The sequence below is a fragment of the Electrona antarctica genome (assembly GCF_951216825.1).
Source record: "Electrona antarctica genome assembly, chromosome: 1".
Classification (NCBI taxonomy): Eukaryota; Metazoa; Chordata; class Actinopteri; order Myctophiformes; family Myctophidae; genus Electrona; species Electrona antarctica.
In genome coordinates this window covers 60,360,450-60,386,307 of record NC_136806.1, presented here as the reverse complement: position 1 = coordinate 60,386,307, position 25,858 = coordinate 60,360,450, and the positions used below count along the sequence as shown (strand labels likewise).

The 25,858-nt window shown below is 40.6% G+C and overlaps 1 protein-coding gene across 1 annotated transcript; it reads left to right on the top strand.

The window, feature by feature from the left end:
* On the top strand, positions 1-25,858 carry LOC306920734 (translation factor GUF1, mitochondrial-like). The gene is made up of 17 exons (XM_079497585.1): positions 1-378; positions 627-738; positions 1,331-1,479; positions 3,516-3,596; positions 4,236-4,313; positions 4,439-4,522; positions 14,733-14,797; positions 15,024-15,227; positions 17,210-17,250; positions 17,788-17,911; positions 20,499-20,631; positions 21,654-21,797; positions 22,227-22,360; positions 22,559-22,660; positions 24,652-24,771; positions 25,233-25,269; positions 25,373-25,858. Exons 1-17 carry the CDS (start codon positions 184-186, stop codon positions 25,502-25,504), a joined length of 1,935 nt encoding a protein of 644 aa, XP_079353711.1. The 5' UTR covers positions 1-183; the 3' UTR covers positions 25,505-25,858.

Sequence of the window (25,858 nt, the reverse complement as noted above, 5' to 3'; positions counted from 1 at the left end):
AAAATGACAGCCTTCATGCAGCTCTTGGCGTTGGGTTCTCTGGCTTTGCTCTCCTATAACTATATTTCTTTCTAGGGCTTTACATATATTTATTGGTGACGAAGTCACATTTTCTAGCAGAGCAAAATATGCACTATGTATAGCCTACATTATTAATCTGCTGATCTCAGTTTTATCCTAAACATGTCACTTTGCATTTTGAAACGCTGGTACGAAATGCCAATTTTGAGACGTCTTTTAGAGTTCAAAATGTATAGAAAGAAGCTTCACAGCTATAACACGACCCATACAACGTTCAGACACAGATGGATAAAAAATCTACCAATATTCTCAAGCAGATTCAGACCGATACACAGTGATGCAACACAAACACCCAAGGTAAGGAACTGCATGAAGTTCCTTATGAATTAAACGTTGTTAATGTATAACTGTAACATTATTGTAATATTATATGCAATGAATGCATATTGACAGTAACATCCAATATCAACACAGATGAGTGATGGAGAATATAAAATACTAAGCTAATGTGAAAAATACTTCCCCTTTGTTATTCAAAACACCACATAGGCTATGTTTGATTTTGGTTTCTTCTATGCCAAATTGTGGCACTGTTTACTTTTTAGGATGCTGTTGACCTGTCCAAGTTCCCTGTTGAAAGAATCAGGAATTTCAGCATCATTGCTCATATTGACCATGGAAAAATCACTTTGGCTGACCGACTGCTGGAAATTACAGGTAGAGGTTGTTCAGAATCGTTTGCATGTTGGGAAAAATGCTATATACATTTTCAAAAATAGTGGAAATAGCCGATCTACAAGCTCAACGTGTCACAACATTGTGAGCTTGTAGACCTGCCTTTTAAACATAAAAAGATTAAATATGGCACAGCCCCATTTTAGCCTAGTTCATTATTTATTTCGATTTTTGGTATCGGCCATTGTCAGTCATGTCTTTGTATATTCATAGTTATTTGTCTGCCCTGTGCAATTTTTGTTCCATTCTGGGCGGGAACCCCTTTTGGTGTTAGCATTATGTCATGCTTTAGCTATTGAAAAATAGCAGATCTACAAGCTCATAGCGCGCCACCGAGTGGCGCGCTACGAGCTTGTAGGTCTGCTATTTTTGAAAAATCGAAGAACAACTGACATAGAAACATAGCTTTTTCAGAAAACTGTCAGGATGTAGAAGACATTTTTAGAATCTGATCTCATGTCAAAATGGGTTAACACAGATTTACACGAATAAATCGACAGTCACACTTATTTGTATGACATTAATCGTCAAGTAAACTGTCAAGATGGTGACAGGCAGCCGTATCTCTGAACAGGTGCAATATCAACGACTGCGAAGAACAAGCAGGTGCTCGACAAGCTCCAGGTGGAGAGAGAGAGAGGGATAACGGTTAAGGCCCAGACGGCCTCGTTGTTTTACAACCACCAGGGTCAACAGTATCTCTTGAACCTTATCGACACGCCAGTAAGTCAATTGTAATAAGTCTCTTATTAATCTATATCTGTCTTGTCTCAATTTTGGAAGGCCTAGTTGTTTCCTCTCCTAAATTGTTTTTTAGCTCATTGAAACCGGGTCAGCATCTGTGTCATTTTAGGTTTCCCTTTTATACTTTGACTATTCAAAAACAGCAGATATACAAGCTCATAGATCGCCACTTCGTGCCACACTACGAGCTTGTAGATTAGATTGCTTCCTGTTGTACCTATTGGATGTTTCTTGATGCAGGGTGCTTGCACACGGCTTCCATAGTTGGAATTACTGAATTACTGTTTTCCAAACCTGGAGAAATAGGGAATTTTGGTGACAATGCACAAAAAAAAGTATTGCAAAAGTTCAACAAAAACAAACGCAGCCTTATTTTCAAAACCTGAAAATTGTCCACATAAGCACATAGTGAATATAATTGTGAATTAGTGATAACTGCGTGGATGCGATCTTTTACGACCCCCAAATTATATGTATTTGGCCACCGACCCCCATCTCAAAATATTTTGTTCCAGAGACCCCCAGAAGCAAAGATTTGAGTTAAAACTATTTAAGATTTATTTAAGAAATGTTGAGCTGCTAGTTTTGAATGGAAAGCATAAAATATTGATTTTAAGTCAAATCTAAAATGACATATGCTTACCCGGTCATATTGGGTTAATCTGGGCAACAGTTCTAATTCAATAATAAAGGTCTACATAGTATAATTATTGCATTTAGTGAAATTATGCAATGATTACATTGTGTCTGAGCCAGCATGCCCGGTAGAAGAAACTAAGAAAGTGTGAAAATGTGTTGTTTTTTCAAGCTTATGGCTCCAATACGACTAATAAAGTATTATCCCATTAAAAGACCTGAGGCCGATTCTACACATGTACAAGCTCGCAGCACAGGGTTAAAATCTCAACTGCTCCTGACTCCTAGCCTGTCAACCCATTAACATATATATTTTAATTTTAATGGCCGTGGCTAGCAATTCAGGGAGTGTCACCAGGCTACCTGACTCCACTCCAACACTAAAATATCATGATTAAAACAATTATATATACAGTCTTGTCTCAGAAAACAAAACAAACAAACATTCATTGTTTATTTGTTTTCATTTTCATTTTTGTTCAAATACTGTACAAATCTGTATTCATGTATTTAATAATGCATTTCGGAATATGAACAGGAAGGACTGTAATGTCAGTTGTTTTCAATGTACTTTGTTAAATGTGTCATAATGGGCCATGGCATGACACAAAAATAAATATTTCATTAATTCATTCATTCATTGGTTCGTTCATATTAATTAGAATTTATATTTGGAAAAAGGTCAAAACACAATGTGCATTGTCATTGACTACGGTAATAGGGGTGTAACGATACATTTTAACAGTGAGACGATACATATCACGATACATGGTGGACGATACGATACATGGACCATAGTGGTTCATTATGGTTATTTGCAATGCAAAACGATTCGATGCCGATTATTTGCATTGCAAAGCGATACGATACATAGTCAATGTTGCTGTTTTCATTTCGATATACTTCGATTCTTGAAATTAAAATTGATTTTTCGATGCATTTACTATATACACCCCTAGTAATAAGTTTGTTTAAAAACTGATTCACTTAGGGTTTTCTCCAATAAAAGTTCACCACAGTAGCTTTATATAATACTGTTTATTATACATTATATAATAGGCCAATCATTGATGTACAGGTATGTGCCAATACAGTATGAAGAAAACCGGGTTAATCATCCTCCTTTGACATTTACAGTTCTCATAAACTCATTAAAAAAAAATCAATCCTTTTTGGTCAAGATTGTTTATTTTCTTTATTGCAATTGTAATGTTCCATTGTCTGTAAAACATGATTAGAGACTCATCAAATGATTGGCTCAGGAATGCAAATACAAATGTCCATGAATTCAATGCTTAATGAGGTGTGTAATTGATAGAAAATAAGTCATTTATTTATTAGGTGAACTACTCCTTTTGATACATATTTCCTCTGCCCAGGGTCACGTTGACTTCAGTTATGAGGTGTCCAGATCAATTTCCGCATGTCAAGGAGTTCTACTTATTGTTGATGCCAACCAAGTAAGTGCTATGTCCTCAATATGTTTGGTGCTTTATTTAGTTGTTAATTAACCCATTTGATCTGAGGCCGATTCTAAACAAATGTGCTTTAATGTGCTTCTAAATTAAAAAAAAAACATTTATGTTACTGTCATCATCCACTTAGGGTTTTCTCCTATAAAAGTTCACCACAGTAGCTTTATATAATACTGTTTATTATCCCATTCTGGGCGGGAATGGGATAATACCTCGGGAATGGGATAAAACCTTTTTCATGTCAAGGACCCCCGGAATTATCTGTATTTGGCCGCGGAACCTCATCTGAAAATATGTGGTTCCAGGGACTGCCCAGAAGCAAAGATTTGAGTTCAAAACGGTCGCTCTGAAAGAATGTATATCCAAAGATTTCTGCCACATTTTCACGATTTTGTAAAAAATAGCAGATCTACAAGCTCGTAGCGCTATGAGCTTGTAGATCTGCTGTTTTTCAACAGCTAAAGTATAACATAATGCTTAAAACACCCAAAGGGGTTCCCGGCCAGAATTGGTTAAGAATTTAATTGTGGCATAGTGTTGTGCAGCCACTCATGCTCTCTCGGTTGATTGATATGATAATACACTGTACTTTTGCTAACCATACTTATTTATTGACATGTGAAGGGCATTCAGGCACAGACGGTGGCTAACTTCTATCTGGCTTTCGAATCTCAGCTGACGATTATCCCTGTCATCAACAAGGTACACTCTAATATCCATCTGCCATTCCACTTTGCCATTCAGATCCACCAGTGATTTGATTTTCATTGGTACTTCTTTTGAATAGAGGCAAGTTGTTAACCCCTGACATTTTCTTCTGACTTCAGATTGATTTGAAGAACGTTGACCCGGAGAGGGTCGAGAAACAGATTGAAAAGGTCTTTGATATTCCGTGTGAAGAATGCATCAGGGTGAGTTTGAGTATGACACAAACAAAAGTTAATTTATCTCATTCCCTCACTCATTCTTGAGATAAGGGACAAAACCTTTTTCAAATCAGATTTTTTTTAATTTTAAGAACCATTAAAATTAAATGGATGTATTTGTAGACACAGGTCTCAACTACCAATCTTGAGAAGGAACAGGTTTTTCGCATAACATTTATTTCTAAAATGGGACATTTATGCACTTTATAACTGATTTATGTCAACTCCGTCAGACACACTAAAATCCCTTTTATTTTAATTAGATAATTTCAACAATACTATAAAGTCCTCAGTTATCTTATAATTTTAGTAGTCAAGTTAAGTAATACAATTAATTTAATATTGTTTTATTCCAATATCACACTATTATGAAATATCCCATTTCTCAAATCCTTCATTTTCAACCTTTACTTTCAATATTATAACATAAAAACCATGTTAAAAAAAATAAAAAGCATCATTAAGTAGTATTTCAGTTGGTGTTTCAATACATAAGCACAAAATATTTGACATTGAATCATCTATTTCTTTGGAAATTAACAAAAACATCATGTGACCAACGTCTGACGGAGTTGACGGACATCTGACGGAGTTGACAAGTTTAACTGATTTAGGTTCTAGACCACCTAGGATCTTGATTCTGGTAACTAATCCCACATTTTCAAGGATGAGGAATACAGTGGTACTATTTAGATTTGCCCTGTGACCATGGCAGCCATTTTTCAAAATGGCCGCCACCTGCTGTTACTTTACAATAACTCAAGTTCTACACCACCTAGGATCTTGATTCTGGTGACTAATCATACATTTTCAAGGATGTGGGATACATTGGTACTATTTAGATTTGTCCTGTGACCATGGTAGACATTTTTCAAAATGGCCGCCAACTTTCTGTTATTTCCCAATAACTCAAGTTCTACACCACCTAGGATCTTGATTCTGGTGACTAATACTACATTGTCAAGGATGAGGAATACAGTAGTACTATTTTTTTCAAAAATGGCGGACCTGCTATTATTTTACCAATTAGTCAGGGAATATTATCAGAATGTCAAATCTGGGAATACATTTCTTACTGACAACCTTGATGTGGCCAACTACTTGAATATCTTCTTTACAAACATAGCAACAACTCTGGTTAACAAACTGCCCTCCCACTCTGGGCTCTTTGGTGTAGAGCACATTACAACCTTCTACAGAAACCTAGGTGTTTGTAAAGATGATTTTAAACTAGTTATGGTAACAACTGATGAGGTAATTAAGACACTGAGTGCCCTCCAACCCCACAAGGCCACAGGCCATGACAACATTCCCTCCAAATTTCTCAGAGACTCAGCCATCTCTATAGCTCCAATCATCACCCACATAGTAAACCTCTCCATCAAACAGGGACAGGTCCCCCAAGATTTCAAACTGGCCAAAGTAACCCCCTTGCACAAGAAAGGGAGTAAATTAGACCCCGGCAACTACCGCCCTATTTCTATTCTTAGTTCCATCTCGAAAGTGATGGAAAAAATAGTCTATGAACAGGTTGAAAAGTATCTTGCCACTAATAAATTATTGTACGAGTTCCAATCTGGCTTCAGAATATCCCACTCCACTGACACATGCCTTCTCTATTTGAGCGACCACATCAAACAAGAGGTGGACGCTGGCAAATACTGCGGCATGGTCATGCTGGACCTCCAAAAGGCTTTTGACACCGTGAACCACTCCATACTGGTTAACAAGCTAAAAGCAATTGGTTTCGATAGCACATCAGTGAGCTGGATGCAATCCTACCTGGAGGGGAGAGAACAGATGGTGGAAGTGAACGGAACACTGTCCCCCCCCTCCCAGTGAGCTGTGGCGTTCCACAAGGAAGCATACTAGGGCCTCTACTGTTCCTAATATATGTAAACGACATGACTTCAGCTTGTGACTGCAACTTGTTCCTGTTCGCAGATGACTCAGCACTGCTGGTCTCGGACAGGGACAAACTGCAGGTTGAAAATGCCCTCAGCTCTGAACTCGGTAGAATCTGCACCTGGCTCGCTGATAACAAACTATCTTTACACCTGGGAAAAACTGAATCCATTCTCTTTGGCTCTAATAGTAATCTCAGCAAGGCAAATGGCTTCTTGGTTAAAGTGGGTGACAATGTTATCACACGTAAAGATGAAATTACCTACCTAGGTTCCATCCTGGAGGCTAATCTTTCCGGTGATAAAATGGCCACCAACGTAATCAAAAAGGTCAACCATAGAACAAGATTCCTTTACAGGATCTCCTCACTGGTCAACAAAAACACCTTGAAGACCTTAACAGGAGCCCTTGTACAGGGTTTCTTTGACTATACATGCACCTCCTGGTACCACAGCACCTCAAAGGCCCTTAAAACCAGGCTCCAGACTTCCCAAAACAAACTGGTCAGGCTCCTACTTGACCTAGCCCCCCGAACCCACCTCACCCCTGCCCACTTCGACAGGCTGGAATGGCTTAGGGTCGACGACAGAGTACAGCATCTTGCAATGGGTCTGGTCCACAAGATTCGATACACCACCAAGATACTCATGTACCTGTCTAGATACTTCCTTAATGTTAACGAAGTCCACACCCACAACACCAGAGGGAGTGCAACGAACCATGTACAACCCAGATTCGGCACAAACAAGGGACTAAATTATTTTCGCTCCTATGCCACCAAAATGTGGAACGCCCTACCAACTGTCATTAAGACATGCACATCCCTTGACTCTTTCAAAACCGCTCTCAAAGGGCACCTACGGACGGCTGCAATTCGAAACTGGCCCCTGTAAAATCGGAATCCCTCAAACACGAACGCAAGGACAACACTAGAGACGGTCGCGGCCACACAGCCAACTCAAGGTATGGCCACTGAGCCAACTTGGGGACCCAACGCAGCTCCTCCAAGGAAAACAAACAAATTAACGGAGCTGAACGTGAATCCCCCCCACCGCCCACCCCTTTTTTCCCCTCACTGTATATGTTTCTTTTCCCTTTTTACCTCCTTTATTCCTGTTCTGTCTATAGAAGTGTCTATTTGTACGTCTCTAAATGTTTTGATGATTTGAACATGGTGGACCCTATTGGAAACAAGTGTAATGCTTAATTGGGTCGTCCACTCACAGTTAACAGCCTTTGTATTGAGTTTGTGCTTGAAATGTACTGTAATTCTGCAAACTGTTAATAAATTCTTCAATCAATCAATCAATTACCAAGAATTTTCTTGTTTGTAAAGGTGTCTACTAACATATCCCACATTGGTTTCTATTGAACCACCCTAGGGGAATTTTTGACAGCTGCTGAAAGTTGGGTACCATCAACAACCAATATAAGGCTAAATGTTCTAATTTTCATTATGCTTTAAGTAGCATGTGGCATGTCAAACGAGGGGGTTTTCATGATTCTGAATCCATTCCAAGCATTAGTTTTGCACGAAAAACACTCCTTGGGCTAAAAACGTCCATAGCCATCATCACAGATGTGATGAGGTAAGCACATTTGGGCAAGTGGCTATGACCAAACTAGGGGGTCTATGGCCAAACTAGGGGTCAAACTCCTTGGGCTAAATCCGGCCATATCCACTGGCCCAAATGTGCCCAAATGTGCTGACCTAATCACATTTGTGATGACGGCTATGGCCGTTTTCAGCCCAATGAGTGTTTTTCGTACATGGCTAATGCTTGGAATGCATTCAGAATCATGAAAACCCCCTAGTTTGACATGTCACATGCTATAAGCATAATGAACATTTTGCCTTATATTGGTTGTTGATGGTACCCCAACTTTCAGCAGCTGTCAAAAGTTCCCCTATAGGGTGGTTGAATATAAAGCAATGTGGGATATGTTAGTAGACACCCTTCCAAACACATTGGTGAAGAAAATTCTTGGTAAGGAATTTATTACCAGATTTTATTAACTCTTTGAGAGTTTCAAGGATTTCTATATAGTTTTTAGACTTCTCTATGGCAGAATGGCGTTTTTGAATGATTTATTGAAAATTCTCTGTTGTGAATGTGTTAGTTTTTGTGTTGGAAGCCATTTAAAAGAGCCTGCATTTACACTGGGTATTGTTTCTAGGACAACAAAAAAAGTTATGCCCGGTTGAAGTTTTATTTTCTAAATAACTTTTTTTCTGCTGGGCGTACATAGCCATGCAATATCTCATTTTAAAGGGTGAGTTGTCTAGTTCAATTAAAATAAAATAAAAAGTTTCTCACATGTACCACTGTAGATATTTTGCCATCTATAAATAGCATGGTCAGTCATGATCAATCTGACCTATCCAGCTAAAAGTCCCCCTAGCTCTGAAATGGAACATCATATAAACTCAATTCTTTTTTGGGGTAAAATTAGACATTCTAACGCACATTTTGATATATACCATGTTTACATAGTCTTACCAGTACCTTGTCTATTCATGCATGTATCTCAAAAACCTGTTGTGAAGAAACAGTTTTGATAAAAAAACACATCCAAGGACATTGTTTTGATATGACTTTGTGCCCATGATATGTATCAAAATATAGACTTGAATGTATACTGTATTATAACAAAAAATTGGGTTCTTACCATCTACCGTTACAGAGTAAATCACAGTTGAAACTCGCTTAGTCAAACCATTATCCTCAGAATAGTGAACAAAATAGCCATGACAGGTCTAACTCATTGTAAAAGCGTCTTTTATTTTTTATGACTACTAACATAATACAATTATAATAAATATTACAGAAAATAAATAGGCCTACATACAAAACAGTTGTCCCCAAACTCCCCAGTGTCCCCAAACCACTGCATTCCAGTTGTTCTTGACGGTGTGTGTGTGTGTGTAGGCTAAATTTAAAAAAAACAACAACTGAAATGAATGAATGCATCCGGTTCAGTGTCGGAGAACTCCATCGCAGTCTTGACTCTTCGTCTTCATCATCATCCTCCTCCTCTGATGCCAGTTCTAAATATATAAAAATAAACATTTAGCTGTAGTCAGCCCGGACAATAGCCAGTTGGGGGTGGGGGGGACGTAGGCTATCTGACATCATCGTCATCATCATCATCACACGGAGACACACTAAACAATGTACAATCATGATAGTATACAATATTCAATTAATGCGATTATCATGCAAGCTCAGACGTCAATGAAACGTCATACAGATCTTATATAATACGCTACTGTTAGCTTCACTCCCCGTCCCCCCTCCGATCCTTGTAGCAAGGTCATCATAATCACGCGTTGCTTCAGTAAACGATGCATGTTTGTTCTCCGTCTTTGTAGACAGTAAATAAAAGGAGCGAACATTACTCTAAAGATCAGATCGCCTATAAGGCACGCTACAATATAAAATACTTGTACTGCCATGCGTGCATGCCTGCTACGATACATTTGTACTGCACCGACCAACCGATCGACACCATTAGCCAGCACCTTTGGTGCTGGCTAATGGCTGGGGGCCATCGTGGTGAGTCATTCTGGCGTCATGATCTGACTAGTAGTAGTAATTATCCAAGCATCTATTTGTAGCGATCATCTTATGATGTCTGATCACTATAGAAGGGCATTTTCTACAATAAGATTACCTCAAAACATTCCGGGTTGATCGTCTTCTTCAATGGTTTCCCGGTATAGCTCATCGGACGACGATGGGGAGACAATGAAAAAAGGAGGGAGGGAGCAGCGAGTCTCGCTGTAAGCACTGGACCAGGGCTACTCCGCCTGGAGAAGGCGACTGGGACGCGTATGGATCAATACTACTACCACAAAACTCGCTCAAATAAATAGTACTGCTTTCAACTTTTTCTGCTAGAAAATCGCTCGGGCGAGACGGGTAAACAGGCAAAACAATGAAAACTATGAAGACTCCCTCTGCCCCCACTGTTTACAGGGGGTGGGACCAGCTTCCAATGGCAACACGTACACGTGTGTCACGTGACACGGGTTTTCTGGGTAATGTAGTTGGAATATAAGCTCAGGAATTTAAACAGCGCTTCGGAGCATATTAATATGTTTAGATTAATCAAAAACGGCGAAGACGCCAATTGGCGTCATTGATCATTTACGGAATTCTGATGAAGACGCCAATTGGCGTCTTTCACCTTCTAAGGGTTAATATCCCCATACTAAATAACGTTCTAATAATGTTCTAGACCACCTATAGACCCGACTTCACCAACAGAGACCCGGGTGACACCTAAACAACAAGTTTGGACAGTCCCACGAATTAGTGTTATGGAAAATAGCAAGTGTCTTGGAGGCAGCCAACATCTGTCGAGGCGATGGGGTGGCCTTTGAGAAGTTTGCGCTTCAAGTACAGTCGCTGGTAGGCATGCTAACAACCCTAGGCCCAGAGGGAGACACAGCACTTAGATGCGGCTCACAAGTTGCACGACTCCTCAACAAGCTGCCACCAGAGATAAGAGTTGAATTCCGCCGCACAATGCTCTGCGGCCCAGGAGCAACCAACACCCTGTTGGAGTTCTCGGAGTGGTTGAAGCACGAGTCCTAGCCATATAGCCTGTGCAAAGGCAAACACCTTGAAGTCCTGCTTGAGGTGAACAGTGAGCGAAAGACTCTGCCTCAACAGAAAACCTGAAGATCTGCCTTCAGAACTATCAGGCAGGATGCAGACACTGAAGGCATCAGTGTCGTTCTCTGTGTCCCCAGCATGTCAACCAAAGCAATGTTACCAAATCAAAGGAGCCTTCACCTCAAGTCACCTGGGGCTGGGTGAGCAATCGTATCCTGTATCTAGCCTCACAACTAAATACAGACACTTAGCCAGACTGCCGCTACAACGGTTTGAAAGGGTCAAACCCCTCATCCTGATTGGGGAAGACCACCCCACCTAATCACACCAACCAAACAATTGAGGTTGGGGCCTCCAGGTGGGCCAGCAGCCATCTGCACAAGACTGGGCTGGACCCTGCAGGAAAGCAATCTCCAGCCAAGACAATGTAAGAGCCCCAGAACACAGAGCTCATGAGGACGGAGAAACACTGGCAGGAGGCCACCAAGATACAACGCCCAAGAGACCCAGAGTGTGCCACCGCTCGCAGTAAGGACATCAACTGCTGCAGCAACGATGTCATGAAAGGCAAGTCTCTACCAAAAAACCCCTGAACCTAATCGGGGTGTCAAGAGACCAAAGTTTCTCCCCCACAGTTCCCTGCAGTGGCCAGTGAAGTCAAACTGTGCGTCTGTGCCTGAAAGGGACAAGTCAAAGGCCATAAAGCCCACCTACTGTAATGTCCTGTCAGTAGCAACTCAACCTGCACCTGAAATAAGCCCTGACCCCTCCCAGAGAAAGTTCATCCTTGAAAATGTAATGATTAGTCGCCAGATCCAAGATCCTAGGTGGTCTATAACTTGAATTATTGGTAAAATAACAGCAGGTTGGTGGCCATTTTGAAAAACAATGGCTGGCATGGTCACAGGACCAATCTAAATAGTACCACTGTATTCCTCATCTTTTAAAATGTATGATTAGTCACCAGAATCAAGATCCTAGGTGGTCTAAAACTTGAGTTATTGTAAAATAACAGCAGGTGGCGGCCATTTTGGAAGATGTCTGCCAAATTAGAATACTTCCCATTATTCAAAAACTATAATTGTATTGTTTTGGGAACACTTTTGTCAACTCCGTCAGATACATGTCAACTCCGTCAGACACAAAACCTGATGGAGTTGACGTCTGACGGAGTTGACAAAATGGCATTTGTTTTCATCTTAACCCTCTGTAGTACAATTTATCCATTTAGTTTTTCTTCAGTTGTTAGCTAAACCTAACCCTAAACTAAAATACTAAACATTATTTTGGAATTCTTAACAAAGATCATAATAATGTCCTGACGGAGTTGTCATGTAAAAGCTGTGACCACATTGATATCAACATTGTTTGTTTAAAATATCAAACAATTGAATGCTTGTCAGACCAGGTGCTCCACTGTTGCAACAAATATAAACAGGACTTGGAAAAGGAGTCTTCAGGCTAAATCTGTCGACAATATTTTCTGATTAATTTAAGACTTTCAAAAAACCTGACGGAGTTGACGGAGACGTGGGACACACATTTGATATGAGATATTTAATTTAAAATATAAATTAAAATGAACTGTGTATATTGTTTGCTATGTTGTTGACAATCTACTTTCATTTAGTATGTATATTTATGTGATTGTGACAGTATTATACACTTTTTTGGCAGTTTGAAATTGTGACAACTTGCTGGGAACAGGCTAAATACAGGCCTTTTTGGGTACAGTGCCTGCTTTTAACTAATTTAGATGGCATATGAAAAAATATATAATGAAATGAATGGCATAATAATACACAACTGTATTACATTTAACTTCGCAAGTGCTTTTATTTGTATTCATTTATTTATTTTTAACATAAATAAGGCTCTTATGTGTGGGACATGTTTTTTCCACTTTTGTCCCTCATCTCAAGAATGAGTGCCCTATTATCCCATTTTGACTTGAGATCAGATTCTGAAAATGTCTTCTACATCCTGACAGTTTTCTGAAAAAGCTATGTTTCTATGTCAGTCGTTCTTTGATTTTTCAAAAATAGCAGACCTACGAGCTATGAGCTTGTAGATCTGCTATTTTTCAATAGCTAAAGCATAACAATGCTAACACCAAAAGGGGTTCCCGCCCAAAATGGGTTAAATCAGTCTTTTCTCCAGGGACTATTTTCGCCAATACCTTTCAAATCAATCTCTGTGCTTTACAGTGCATTTAAATGCAACAATAGCGTAACTTTCACACATACTTACTGTGTAGCTATATTTAGCGTATTGCGTACAGAAACCTACTGGTACCTGTGCTGGTACTCTGGACATGTCCCACTGTCATACGCGAGAATCTATAACCGTGTGTCACCAGGATCAATGATAATACTAATAGCAGCGGGTAGGCTACTTGAGGCCAGTCAACTGTCTTCCGTGTTTTGGTACGATGATGCGTGACCGCGATGCACCCCTGCCCCCCCACCCCCCAGCCATGCCGGTCCGCGCACATTTTATGAACTGTCAGCCGGTCCGTGGTCATAGAAAGGTTGGGATGGGAACCCCTGGCTTACAGTCTATATCGTGATCAATTTGTAAGTTGAACAGAACGCAAATGAGTGGGAATCAGTGGATTCCTCGAATATCAAACAAACCACAGTATGCTCTGGAAAATGGTCAGCCTTGACATTAAAGTACTGTACAATAGTCAATGGGTTAAACATGCAGACTGCTGGTTAGCCCCTCTCGGCACCCTACGTTAAAGTTTTCTGACATTTGGATGACTTTAGCGTAGGGTCCCTTACCATCGATGTCGTGCTACATGCTAATTCTCAAACGCACACTGACTTACCGTTGCTTTTGCTTTTGCTGCGCTGTGTGTATGATAGTGACGTGTTCCAAAATAAGCATATAGGAGCTATAGGAGACAACGGAGACAACTGAACCCTCCGCGAACGGCGCAGAAGCCGTTAAGTATTTTTAATCTTTCTTTGTAATCTAGTTTTGGCAGCTCTGAAATTCTCTCTTCCTTCCTTCCTTGACTTCCTTATTGACATCCCATTGTCCCGCCTCCAGCACCGTGGCTGGCTACCTGCGATAGAGGCAGGAACGTAGGGACTGACACGCAGATAGCCAGTTCCGGCGCTGGAGGCGGGACAATGGGATGTCAATAAGGAAGTCAAGGAAGGAAGGAAGAGAGAATTTCAGAGCAGCCAAAACGGTCTAACAAAGATTAAAAATACTTAATGGCTTCTGCGCCGTTCGCTGGGGGTTCGGTTGTCTCCGTTGTCTCCTATAGCTCCTATATGCTTCTTTTGGAATATGTCAGCATCACACACACAGCGCAGCACACGCGTTTGAGAGGGTAAGTCTGAGTGCGTTCTAAAAATAGCATGTAGCTTTGCTTTGGTGTCACCGGACCCTATGGGTTGGGGTCCAAAGGAGCTCAACCCGGGGGGTCCGGAGACGGGCTAACTGCTGGTATGGTTCTTTATGTTCCAATTTACAACTTTTACTAACTGTAATCTTATTTCAATGTGTATCATTGAATTGTGTTCAATGTTGTTTTTTTGCCCCTTTTAAATTTTCGGCTCGGCTTGTGTTTGCATTTATGTTTCTGCACACTGCCATGACATGCAACACATTTTTAAGTTTTCTGTGTAATAAAATTGATTACATTTCCTAAGATTTCAGCTAAACTCGGAACAAATGTTGAACGGGTACTGCAAGAGGTTGTCAGTAGAATTCCACCGTAAGTATTGCTGATTTGCTTATATATTAAATGCTGTAATGGATGATTTTACTGACTGAAAATGGCCTTAGTGCTGCAACATTTTTTTCTTATACTTTGTTATGCTCTTTGTGATCTACATTTTCTGTAGTCTTTCAACTTTGAACATACTTTTTGTTTGCAAATACTCAATTTCCTGCATTTAAACATGAAATGATTTTTGCTTACTTTTTTTGTCCATTCTCAGACCCACTGCTAGCCGTGACGAGCCGTTTAAAGCTCTGGTGTTTGACTCCAATTTTGACCACTACAGAGGTGTGGTAGCGAACATTGCTGTGTGTGGAGGCCATGTCAGAAAAGGGGACATGATTGTATCAGCGTACCTTGGCAAAAGCTACGACGTCAATGAGCTAGGCCTGCTCCGACCTGATGAGTATCCAACGGACGGGTTGTAAGTAGCTTTTATCCTCTTTTCACTTTTCTTATTTAGCAGTAGCACTTAATCCCAAACCACACCAATGCAACTCCTTGCAACTTCTATAGAGGGTATGCGTGTGACATCATCGTACCTGGAAGTTATGCGGGAACACCCACTGAGTGGCAAAAACTACTTTCTGGCCTTGACAGCCCATTCATCCAAACAGAAAAGTCCTGTCTGATTGCATTAAACAATGTTAAACTCACCAACATTGCAGCTGAACGAAAAGCTTGAATTATCCTCTTTCTATCTGAGCTACTTTCTGTCAAGAAATGCCCTGCATTTGAATATTTTTCTGTGTCAGAGTTTGGAAGTGCTTCTTTTCAATAACACAACATGTTGCTGCCTCCTGCATTATGTGACATTTAGAAACAAACTCCAACACTCCGTGCTGCTCAATGTTTTGCCACTCAGTCTAGATGAGGGGGGCGTGTCCTGATGGGAAAACCATGCATGTGCATACTCTCTATTGGGGATAATGGTTCCAAATAGTTGCATGTTGCAAAGGAGTTGCATGGCGGCTTCAGAGTTGACACTCTTGACATTATCAATCACCTCGTGGAGGTGTAGTACAATTTTTTTAAATATATATTATTTTGTATTATTGTCCTAGAACTGACATTTCGTCACTGCTATTGCTACAGTATGAACACCTTGTGAAAAAACAATTGTTTTCTTTCTTTCTTTCTTTCTTTCTTTCTTTCTATATGTTTTATTCTGCTAAATACCTTTTAGGATGTGCATCTCCAGTTGTTGGGTCAAGTTGGTGCTCTTCAGAAACTAAATTAAACTAAATCTAAATTAATTCTAGCCAAATAAACCAGGCACAATACCACCAAGGGAAATCAAATAACGGAGTTGATTTGGGTTAATTGGCTTAACTAAGGCTAGCCATCTCATTTGGTTCCTGGCACTGCTCTTTGCTAGCCTGATTATCAGACTGTAGCTTTCTTGAAGCTTCAGTCTGACATTGTCTCCTGTCTGAGCGATTTCAAGGGGGAGGGGAATAGAATGTCCCTCAACCAGTAGCCATTGGTGTTGTTTTTCCCTCATTCCTCTGTGTGTTGCGCTGCGTGATGACGCTGAAAACGGGACTTGGCGCTGATTGGTTGTTCGTTAGACCCACCCACCCCCACCACCGATTCTCATTGGATAATACATTTTTGTACCGAAGAAATTATAGGTTCACAGTGCAACACCAGACCAAGAGATGCAGTCCACTCAGAGAGTGGGCGGGGTCTTTGGGCTGGATCCAGGCTAGCTCTTTGCAGCATTATAATAACAATGATCACACAAGCCAGTGTCATGATACGTTATCAAAACCATGTCATTAATCCGTTTTCATTGTGTGATATTCTAGAGCAGTGGTTCTCAGTGGGGTCCAGGGACCCTCAGGGTTCCTGGAGGGGTTTTATGGGGGGTCCTTGAATTTATTTATTAAGTGGTGCAACCACTTCCTTAACCCATTTTGACCTGAGATCAGATTCTAAAAATGTCTTCTACATCCTGACAGTTTTCTGAAAAAGCTATGTTTCTATGTCAGTGGTTCTTCGATTTTTCAAAAATAGCAGACCTACAAGCTCGTAGCGCGCCACTCGGTGGCGCACTATGAGCTTGTAGTTTTTCACCACCTGTGCGCAACCTAACACAAACACACACGCACATATTAACAGTATATATGGTGATTTCGGGTGTGTCAGTACAGTACAGTGACAGTACAGTAGACTCTACTGTACTGTCCCTCTACTGTACTGTGAGTAGAGGGTACACGGTAACTCTGTCATTTCTCAACCGTTTCGGACGCGGGGCGGCTCGCCCGGCACCCTGGCTGCGTTCCTGTGGGTCTGGAGCCCCCCCCGGGCACCCCCACACGGAGTTGCACCACTCACTTCACACGGGTGTGATTTTTATTGAGAACCACTTTTGTGAACTCACTTTTGTGATTTGATGTGCAGATATGCTGGCCAAGTGGGCTACATTGTAGCAGGGATGAAAATTTTAAAAAAAAATCTTCTAAATCCTCCAGTTTTCTGAAATAAATATTTTCACGATTTTTCAAAAATAGCAGACCTACAAGCTCGTAGCGTGCCACTCGGTGGCGTGCTATGAGCTTGTAGATCTGCTATTTTTCAATAGCTAAATTATAACATAATGTTTAAAAACCAAAAGGGGTTCCCGCCCGAAATTGGTTAATAATTAATCTAGCCATGCACAAAGCGTTTTTACACAAAGCAAAGCTGTTTACTGCATAACAATTCTTATTGTGCTTGTATTCTAGGCTGGAATAAATAAAGGCTATAGACAGGTTGACATAATGTACCTCTTCAGTGTTTATTCAGTGTTTGTGTTGAATAATGGCTCCAGCGAGGAGCTGGTTGGCGGTCTGTACATTCAGTGGTTTGCAAATAAACATTGCATGGACTAATGGCTGTTGCTCATGTTCTCCCTCTGACACGCACACTCACACGCGCACGCACGCACGTGCACACACTGTCTTCTTTGATTCTTATTTTCCTTTTCTTTCTTTCGCCAGGGATGTACCCAATGGACCAGTCAGACTATATTTCTCTTCGCAGTGCCATTGACAGGCTAACCCTGAATGATTCTAGTGTCACAGTGCAGAGGGACAGCAGTCTGGCTTTGGGGGCAGGCTGGAGGTTAGTAGGCACACGCATGCAGCACACATGCAGCACATCAAACACATTTCAGAATAGTTGTACACAGCTCTTATGAAATGTGTTTTTTTTTGTACATTTTGCAAATGGCTTAGAATTCGAGTTGACATGATCTTTTTATTATGATGACTAGACTTGGGTTGCTTAGGACTTTGCCCATATATGACTTGGGACCTATTTACTCGATTGAACAAAGCTGACATGTAGTCTCATCTTTCTTTTGTCCTGCATGCCACCTCAGGTGACTAGAAATTAGATTGAACTTGGAACGATGCAAGTTGGAAATGAATGCCCACCCAGTTACTATGTCTGTCTCCCTTTTATGCCCATATATGGAGATTTCTCTATCTGTCTCTCTGTGTCCCTTTATTCCTATACATGGAGTTCTGTGTCAGGCATGCCCAAATATGGAGTGTTGTGATGTCAGAACGTACTGTAGGGGTGATCAGGTCCAGAGCCCGCGGGCAGAGGCCTTTTGTGGCGTTTCTGGACAGCCGTGGGTCCGACCGACTCGACACCGGGCACTGCACTCCCTGTGGGGTATATGGAGTTATTTGTTAGGCATGCCCAAATATGGTGTCTGGCCCGGGCAGAGGCCTTTTTGTGGCGGTTCTGGACAACCGTGGGTCCGACCGACTCGACACCGCGCACTGCACTCCCTGTGGGGGTGTGGAACGCGTGTGTCGAATTTTGAAGTAGGTGGGGCGAACGGTTCTCGAGTTACGTGGATTAAGCCCTAACCACACCAAAGGGTCACCATGCAACTCCTTGGGTCCAAACGGTTGCAAGGAGTTAACGCTAAAACCGTCTTGACCCTTTGGTGTGGTTTGGGGCCATTGAATTCCATGCGTTGAATCACTAAGGGTCAACGTGGGTCAACGTGCAACAAGACATATCACACCGGAGGGACAACGCTAAAACCGTCTTGACCCTTTGGTGTGGTTAGGGGTTTACAGACGTACAGTGACTTGGTGCATTTATAGTTAGATATTGCATTTTGCAAAATGTACAGTTTAACCCATTTTGGGCAGGAACCCCTTTTGGTGTTTTAACTAAGCATTATGTTATACTTTAGCTATTGAAAAATAGCAGATCTACAAGCTCATAGCGCGCCAACGAGTGGCGCGCTACGAGCTTGTAGGTCTGCTATTTTTGAAAAATCGTAAAAATGCGGCACAAATCTTTGTATATATTCTTTCAGAGCGAAAGTTTTTTTTGTTTTCCCTAAATGGGTTAAAATAAAAGACAACACATTCATGTGGAGTTTCTCAGTCTATTCTTGTTTTCAACAGTGATGAGCTGCAGGTGCTGCTGTAAATGCAGCATTCTTTCAGGTCATGGCTCTGTTCAGGTGTCGCAGGGGGTAAAGTTCCTGCCCATCCCAGTGGTTTGAGTTCTCCACAGTGCCGGGCGCTCCTACATACCGACAATGTTCACTAGTGGGAAGCCAGGCAGGGAGGAGGTGGTATCTGTTGCTGCAGTAGCTCATTTCTAGGTAGCCTGTGTGTTCCTCTGCATAGCGTTACAGCCTCCTGGCCGTAACTCATCACTGTCAGGTGAAAAGAAGTGGCTGGTGACTCCATGTGTATTCGGAAAAGAGACATGTTGTTGTCTACACCCTACACTACAGAGACTGTTCTGTACTCTTGGGTTAGATTGGTAACGATTAAAACTAAATGGATTTTTTTTTCCTCTTATTTTCTCTTCATTGTTGTTTTTATATACATTGTTGTTAGTTTTTTTTAAGTAACTGTCTTGTATTGTGTTGTGTCTTGTAATGTGTTGTCCTTGTGTCTATGTAAAAAAAGAGAAAACCCTCAAAATAAAATGATTAAAAAAAAACGAAATGGAAGAAATATAAGACGAGGTCTAATATTGGCATGGCTTTCCTGTACAGTATGTGGAGGCCAGTCTGGAGCCGTACTCCATATTTAGCGATGGCTGACCCCTTTGCTGCCATGCTGTATAATAACGTATGCGGGACAGGGGACATGCAGGCTTTCTGATTTATTGTTGGCGTTGTATGCTTTATTTCAGATAGGACAATGATGAAGGAAAATACAGACAATACAGGCTATTTGCAAACCAAGTCTGAATATCAGTTACCTCCCTATTGTAAGGCCCCCTCTTTTTCTTTTTACTGTTTTTATTTCAGTTTAGGCAACTAAACAGAATTATAAGCATAGGCCTACATATTTCTTACAACTGCTTTTTTTTCCTTTTTGTTTTCACACAACCTCAGCTGTTTCATTATTTCACAGAATATATATATTATACACTCATACACACAAACAACTTCACATACATTTACAATTATTCACAATAAAACAAGGAAATAAAATACTACGATTATTCACCATAAAACAAGGAAATAAACTAGCGAGACAAAAACAACAGAGCGTCGACAACAATGGGAAGTGAACAATATTGAGAACAGACATGACTGGAGACAGAGGAAAAGCATATGAGCGCACCAGAAGGTCTGGGGAGAAGTGTATTTGGTGAATTGTTACTCAAGATTCCGATACCTGCCCCCTCTTTATGAAGGTCTTTTGATTCCCCTTTGCAGAATTGGCTTCCTGGGTCTTCTTCATATGGAGGTGTTTAACCAAAGACTAGAGCAGGAGTATAATGCCTCTGTCATAGTAACGGAGCCCACTGTACCCTACAAAGCTATCCTGTCCTCTGCCAAACTCATCAAGGTAAGAGACACTTTCAGCTCCTATTGTGTATATTGGACAGGAACAGTGATATCAGACGCTATACACTTTTTCCGACTAATTTACAAGATTGTGGTTAAAAGGGGACTCCTGCCAGTTGTATAGCATGGTTGGTGTTTCAGAACTGAGAAGTGAATGCCTGTTGAAACTCTTGCTTTAATCTCTATCTTAGTCAGAGGTAGCTTTGCTGAATGACTGGCCTTTACGTTAACCACTAACACCCTATATCCCATTCAGGGGATATACCTTTTTTTTCTCCTTCTAAATCATGACAATTATCTGAAAGATTTGAGGCACATTTTAACGATTTTTCAAAAATTGCAGATCTACAAGCTCATAGCGCGGCACCGAGTGCTGCGCTATGAGCTTGTAGATCTGCAATTTTTCACTATCTAAAGCTTAACATAATGCTTAAAACACCAAAAGGGGTTCCCGCCCAGAATGGGATATACAGTACTTTGTTGACTGGAGTCTAGACCTACAGGTCTATACTTGAAAGTTCTCTTCTCTTTGTATTTTCCTAGTCTACACGAATGATGAAAACAGCGAATCCACAACGTCACAACCAATGACTCAGTCAGAATGCGGTGCATTGTGAGCTTGTAGATCTGCCATTTTCACCCATTTGCGCTGAATGTTTGCCTAATTCGGACATGCCTAGGATTGGGACCCTTCACTTTAAGTGGTTAAAAAATATTTTAGCTTTTTAAGTCGTCCATTTTCAACATTTTACTATGTCATTAATGTACCTTAGAGCTGTTGTGTGGAAATAATAAAAAAGTCCCCCCATTCTGTGTTTCCTAGAACTGTAATTATGAAAAGAATCATTAACATGGTGAAACACATCTTGATGACATCATCAAGATGTGTTCTAGTTCTAGGAAACACAGAATGGGGGAACTTTTTATCATGTCCACACAACAGCTCTAAGGTACATTAATGACATAGTAAAATGTTGAAAATGAGTGGAATGCCCCTTTAAATAACAGCGGTTGTTCTTTTAGCATCATGGCAGTGAGGAGATCACCATAGTCAACCCTGCTCAGTTCCCAGACAGATCGGTGGTGTCGGAGTATCTGGAGCCCATGGTGATGGGGACTATCCTTGCTCCAGACACTTACACAGGGAGGATTATGACTCTCTGCTTGGTAAGCTCTATACTTTTATTTCTGTTTGCATTGATGTGTCAGCTTCCTTCTCATGTGGGGCGACTGTGGCTCAGGAGGTAGAGCAGGTCGTCCGATGATCCATGGGTCGGTGGTTCGAATCCCGGCTCCTCCTGTCTACATGTCGAAGTGTCCTTGGGCAAGACACTGAACCCCAAATTGCTCCCGATGTGCTGGTTGGTACCTTGCATGGCTTCCGCAGCAATCGGTGTATGAATGGGTGAATGTAATGCACAATCTATGTAAAGCGCCTTGGATAAAGGCGCTATATAAATGCACCATTTACCATTTACCATTTAATCTGAAAAGAAATGTATACATGCATTTTTGGACAAATACAAACTCAATATTGATGGATGCAAAAACATTATAGCCTTGATTTACATACATTATTTTGTTTTTGTCTCAAAGAACCGCAGAGCGATCCAGCAGAATATGGTGTACATCGATGACCATCGCGTTATGATGAAGTACCTCTTTCCTCTAAATGAAATAGTAGTTGACTTCTACGACCTTCTCAAATCAATGTCATCGGGATACGCCAGGTGAAACTAAAGATTGTGCTATAGCCGTAATTTTTATGTTCTATTTAACCCCAGCCTTTTGATCATCTCATTTATAGTTATGTGCGCATGCATTTCTACTTTCAGAAGATATTCAAGATATTTCTGTTCGTTATATTTGTCAGTTTAGTTTTGCAGTGAACTTATACCTTCAACAAATATTTTTTTTATTCTTCATAGCTTTGACTATGAAAATGCTGGTTATCAGCCAGCTAACTTGGTTAAGATGGATATTCTGCTGAATGGTCAGTCGGTGGAGGAACTCACCACAATTGTGCACAAGTAAGTGTCAAATAGTGATAATAATAATAATAAGTAAGTAATAATTTGTCTTATGTGTTGTACAATATCACAGTTACTTTCTTCGGACAGTTTTTTTCTCAGCCTGTGTTACTGTTGTGTACTACTGCTTTTACATGAGTGAGTGATACATTAGACTCTCTTGAATCTTAAATCTATGTCAGTGAACCATATAGCAATCAGTTCTAATGTGATTTATTACTGTCACAAGGTCCACCAACGTCATTTCATTAGTGAGATGGATTAACTCATGTATATTGTATGCCTATGGCATAGCTATGACACCATTCATTGACTTGGGTAAGTGAAGGGTACAGTGTTTCTGAAATGGTGGCTTCCACTAGTCTCACATAGCCAGGCAACTCCACAATCTCCACAATTCCCACAATCTCCGAATGCTTTAGAGTCCAACTACACCTCCTGAAATCTGAGTAAGGAAGCTTCCATTTCCGTTCATGAAAATATATTTTAAAATATCTTTAGAGCTTCTTTTTAATATATTTCCATTTCTGCTAAGCAGCAAGCTATATATGCTTAGGCGATTAGAAGTGGGGAGGAGACACACTTCCGCTTTATATTTTACTCATGATAGAGCTTCCGTTGCTCCAGACTGTATGACAGAAGCATTTGGAAATTGCGAGAGGCAACCTTGTGGTGTACGGCTATAGGTAATGTCAATGGTTGCTAACACAAAGGTTCTTGGTTTCATTCTTGTTAGTGAAACATATTTTTGTTTAAGTTTAGTTAATGCATTTTAGTTAATGTCAGGCAATCATTTAATATGTTAGTATAGTTACATATTAGATATTTATGTTAGTCCCTCCCTCCACGTGCCGGATGGCACGCCCAGTACCGGCAGAGTAGTTCTGGAGCAGCGGATTGTGTGTCCCTGGTTTTTCCCTAAGGGACTGATCGAGGGTAGCTACTGGGACGTAAGTCGGGACTTGATCACCCCGGCTGGGTCACCCGAGTGAGGGGTATGATGTTGGAAGACCCGAAACCCTGAGGACCTTGGGATACATCACTGAGGATACGTCCCAGTTGCATCCTAGCGATGTTTTTTTAGTTCTGGTGGGGTTAAGTTTATGGTTGGGGTAGCTCCAGTGTTTCCTGCAGGAAAAAGCTTTGGCATGGTGCTGGGCACGGGGGGGGGGGGGGGGGGGGGTGGACCTTTTTGATGAATTAATTAATTGATTGATTAATTGATTAATTTGATTACGATTAATTTGTATTATTGCTCTGGTATTGCTAGTGTATTATTATATTCAGCTATTTTAGATTTTCGTCCTATACAAATTCTCATTGATAATGAATGGAGAATGTTGTCCTACACAAACATGACATTCCCATTGACAATGAATGGAGAATTTTACGTCATAGTGAGCAAATATACATTGTCTAGTTTACGTCATGCTGATTGATAAGACATGGTACATCATGTCCAACCATCATGGAACCTATTAGATTGGTCTAGGCCTGGGGTGCAGTGAACAATTACATTACCTTAAGACAGAAAACCCTATGGGCAACTCTTGACTTGTGCACATCTCGTCGCTCACAACATACATGTAACAATCTAAGCAGTAATTGGACAAACATAAGTATACTATAAAAGACATTGACACAGTCTGTAACATGGAAGTTCAAGTATGAACATGTGGATTAACAATACATTTGACCCAATGCATTTGTAATTGTGACCTTCTCTTCACTTACAAAGATTACTTTTTTTCTTTCTTTTTTTTTTAATATAACTAGACAAAAGTTACAGATGTAAGTGCTCTTGAGCTAGCCTGGCCTTAGCCAGACTGATAACGTGGATTCACTCATGTTCCACAGAGCAACGTGTGAGTGAATCCATGTCATCGGTCTGGCTAATGCCAGGCTACTCTTGAGCAGCATTGAATTTGAAATTCCAAACGGCCAACCCCTTGCTATGATTATAAATACACGAGTATATACTTTGATTACAGAGAACGGGCGTACATTGTTGGGAAAGCCTTGTGTGAGTGCCTGAAAGACTCCATTCCAAGGCAAATGTTTGACATTGCTGTACAAGCAGCAATTGGGAGTAAGGTTCTTGCTAGAGAGACGTAAGTACATGGTTTGGAATTGGGAGTTTGTTTCCATTTTATTATCGAATACATTTTTCATTCATTCAAACCTTAAGCTACACTATACTGTAGAACACAATAAAGTCAGTAAATGTCTCATTAATGCATCAACATTTGTTTGTACTACGGAATACAGTATATGTGTTGAACTTCAAATGGTGTGTTGAGTGCATTTTGTTAAATGAGATCATTTCAATGAGCATTGTGAAATCTAGTAACCGGTCACTAATTCAGCCAATATATACTTTTTTCTACTTGGGCACATTTAATATAAGAAGCTTCAACTGTCTGAGGCTGCTCCAGTATCTTCTCTACATAATGCTTCTCCTGTGATACACCAGGCTTGCATACGTTTGGCTGAGCTGTGGCAGTTGACTCCATGTCTTCTCCACTCTGTCAGTTCCCTTTGATGTGATGTATTTGATGCATGTCTCTTTCAGAATTAAAGCGTACAAGAAAAATGTCCTTGCAAAATGCGTAAGTAGAACATTCTTCTTGAAAGCTTTGAATCTTTAACACTACAAGTTCCAAACAATTAGCAGATGCTACAATGGTAACACTTTTTCATTGTTTTCTTTAGTATGGAGGTGACATCACACGGAAGATGAAATTACTGAAAAGACAGGCTGAGGGTAAAAAGAAGATGCGGCTTATTGGCAAAGTGGAAGTTCCCAAAGACGCCTTCATAAATGTTCTGAAGAGAAAAGACTAATAGAAAGATATTTAATGTTGCTGTTATTTAAGATGATTCGCTGCTCAATGGGTCTTTGTTATGAAAGACTGATGAATGAATAATGCAAAGATTATTCAATGAAATAAAGTGGTTACTCGTGCATTGGTTTTAAATACAGTTTTTATTAATGGCATGTCCCACTCACTAGGACAGTGGTTTTCAACCCTTAGGCCCATTATTTAATTGGCATGTGAGCCATGGACCACCATTTGATGACATTTAGACTCAATATTTTGTTATCGCTGTATAAGATTTTGTCCACAATTCCATGCTGTATTGATGTGGTACCATAGATCAGATAACAGGCAAACGTTGGTCAAAATAACAATTCTT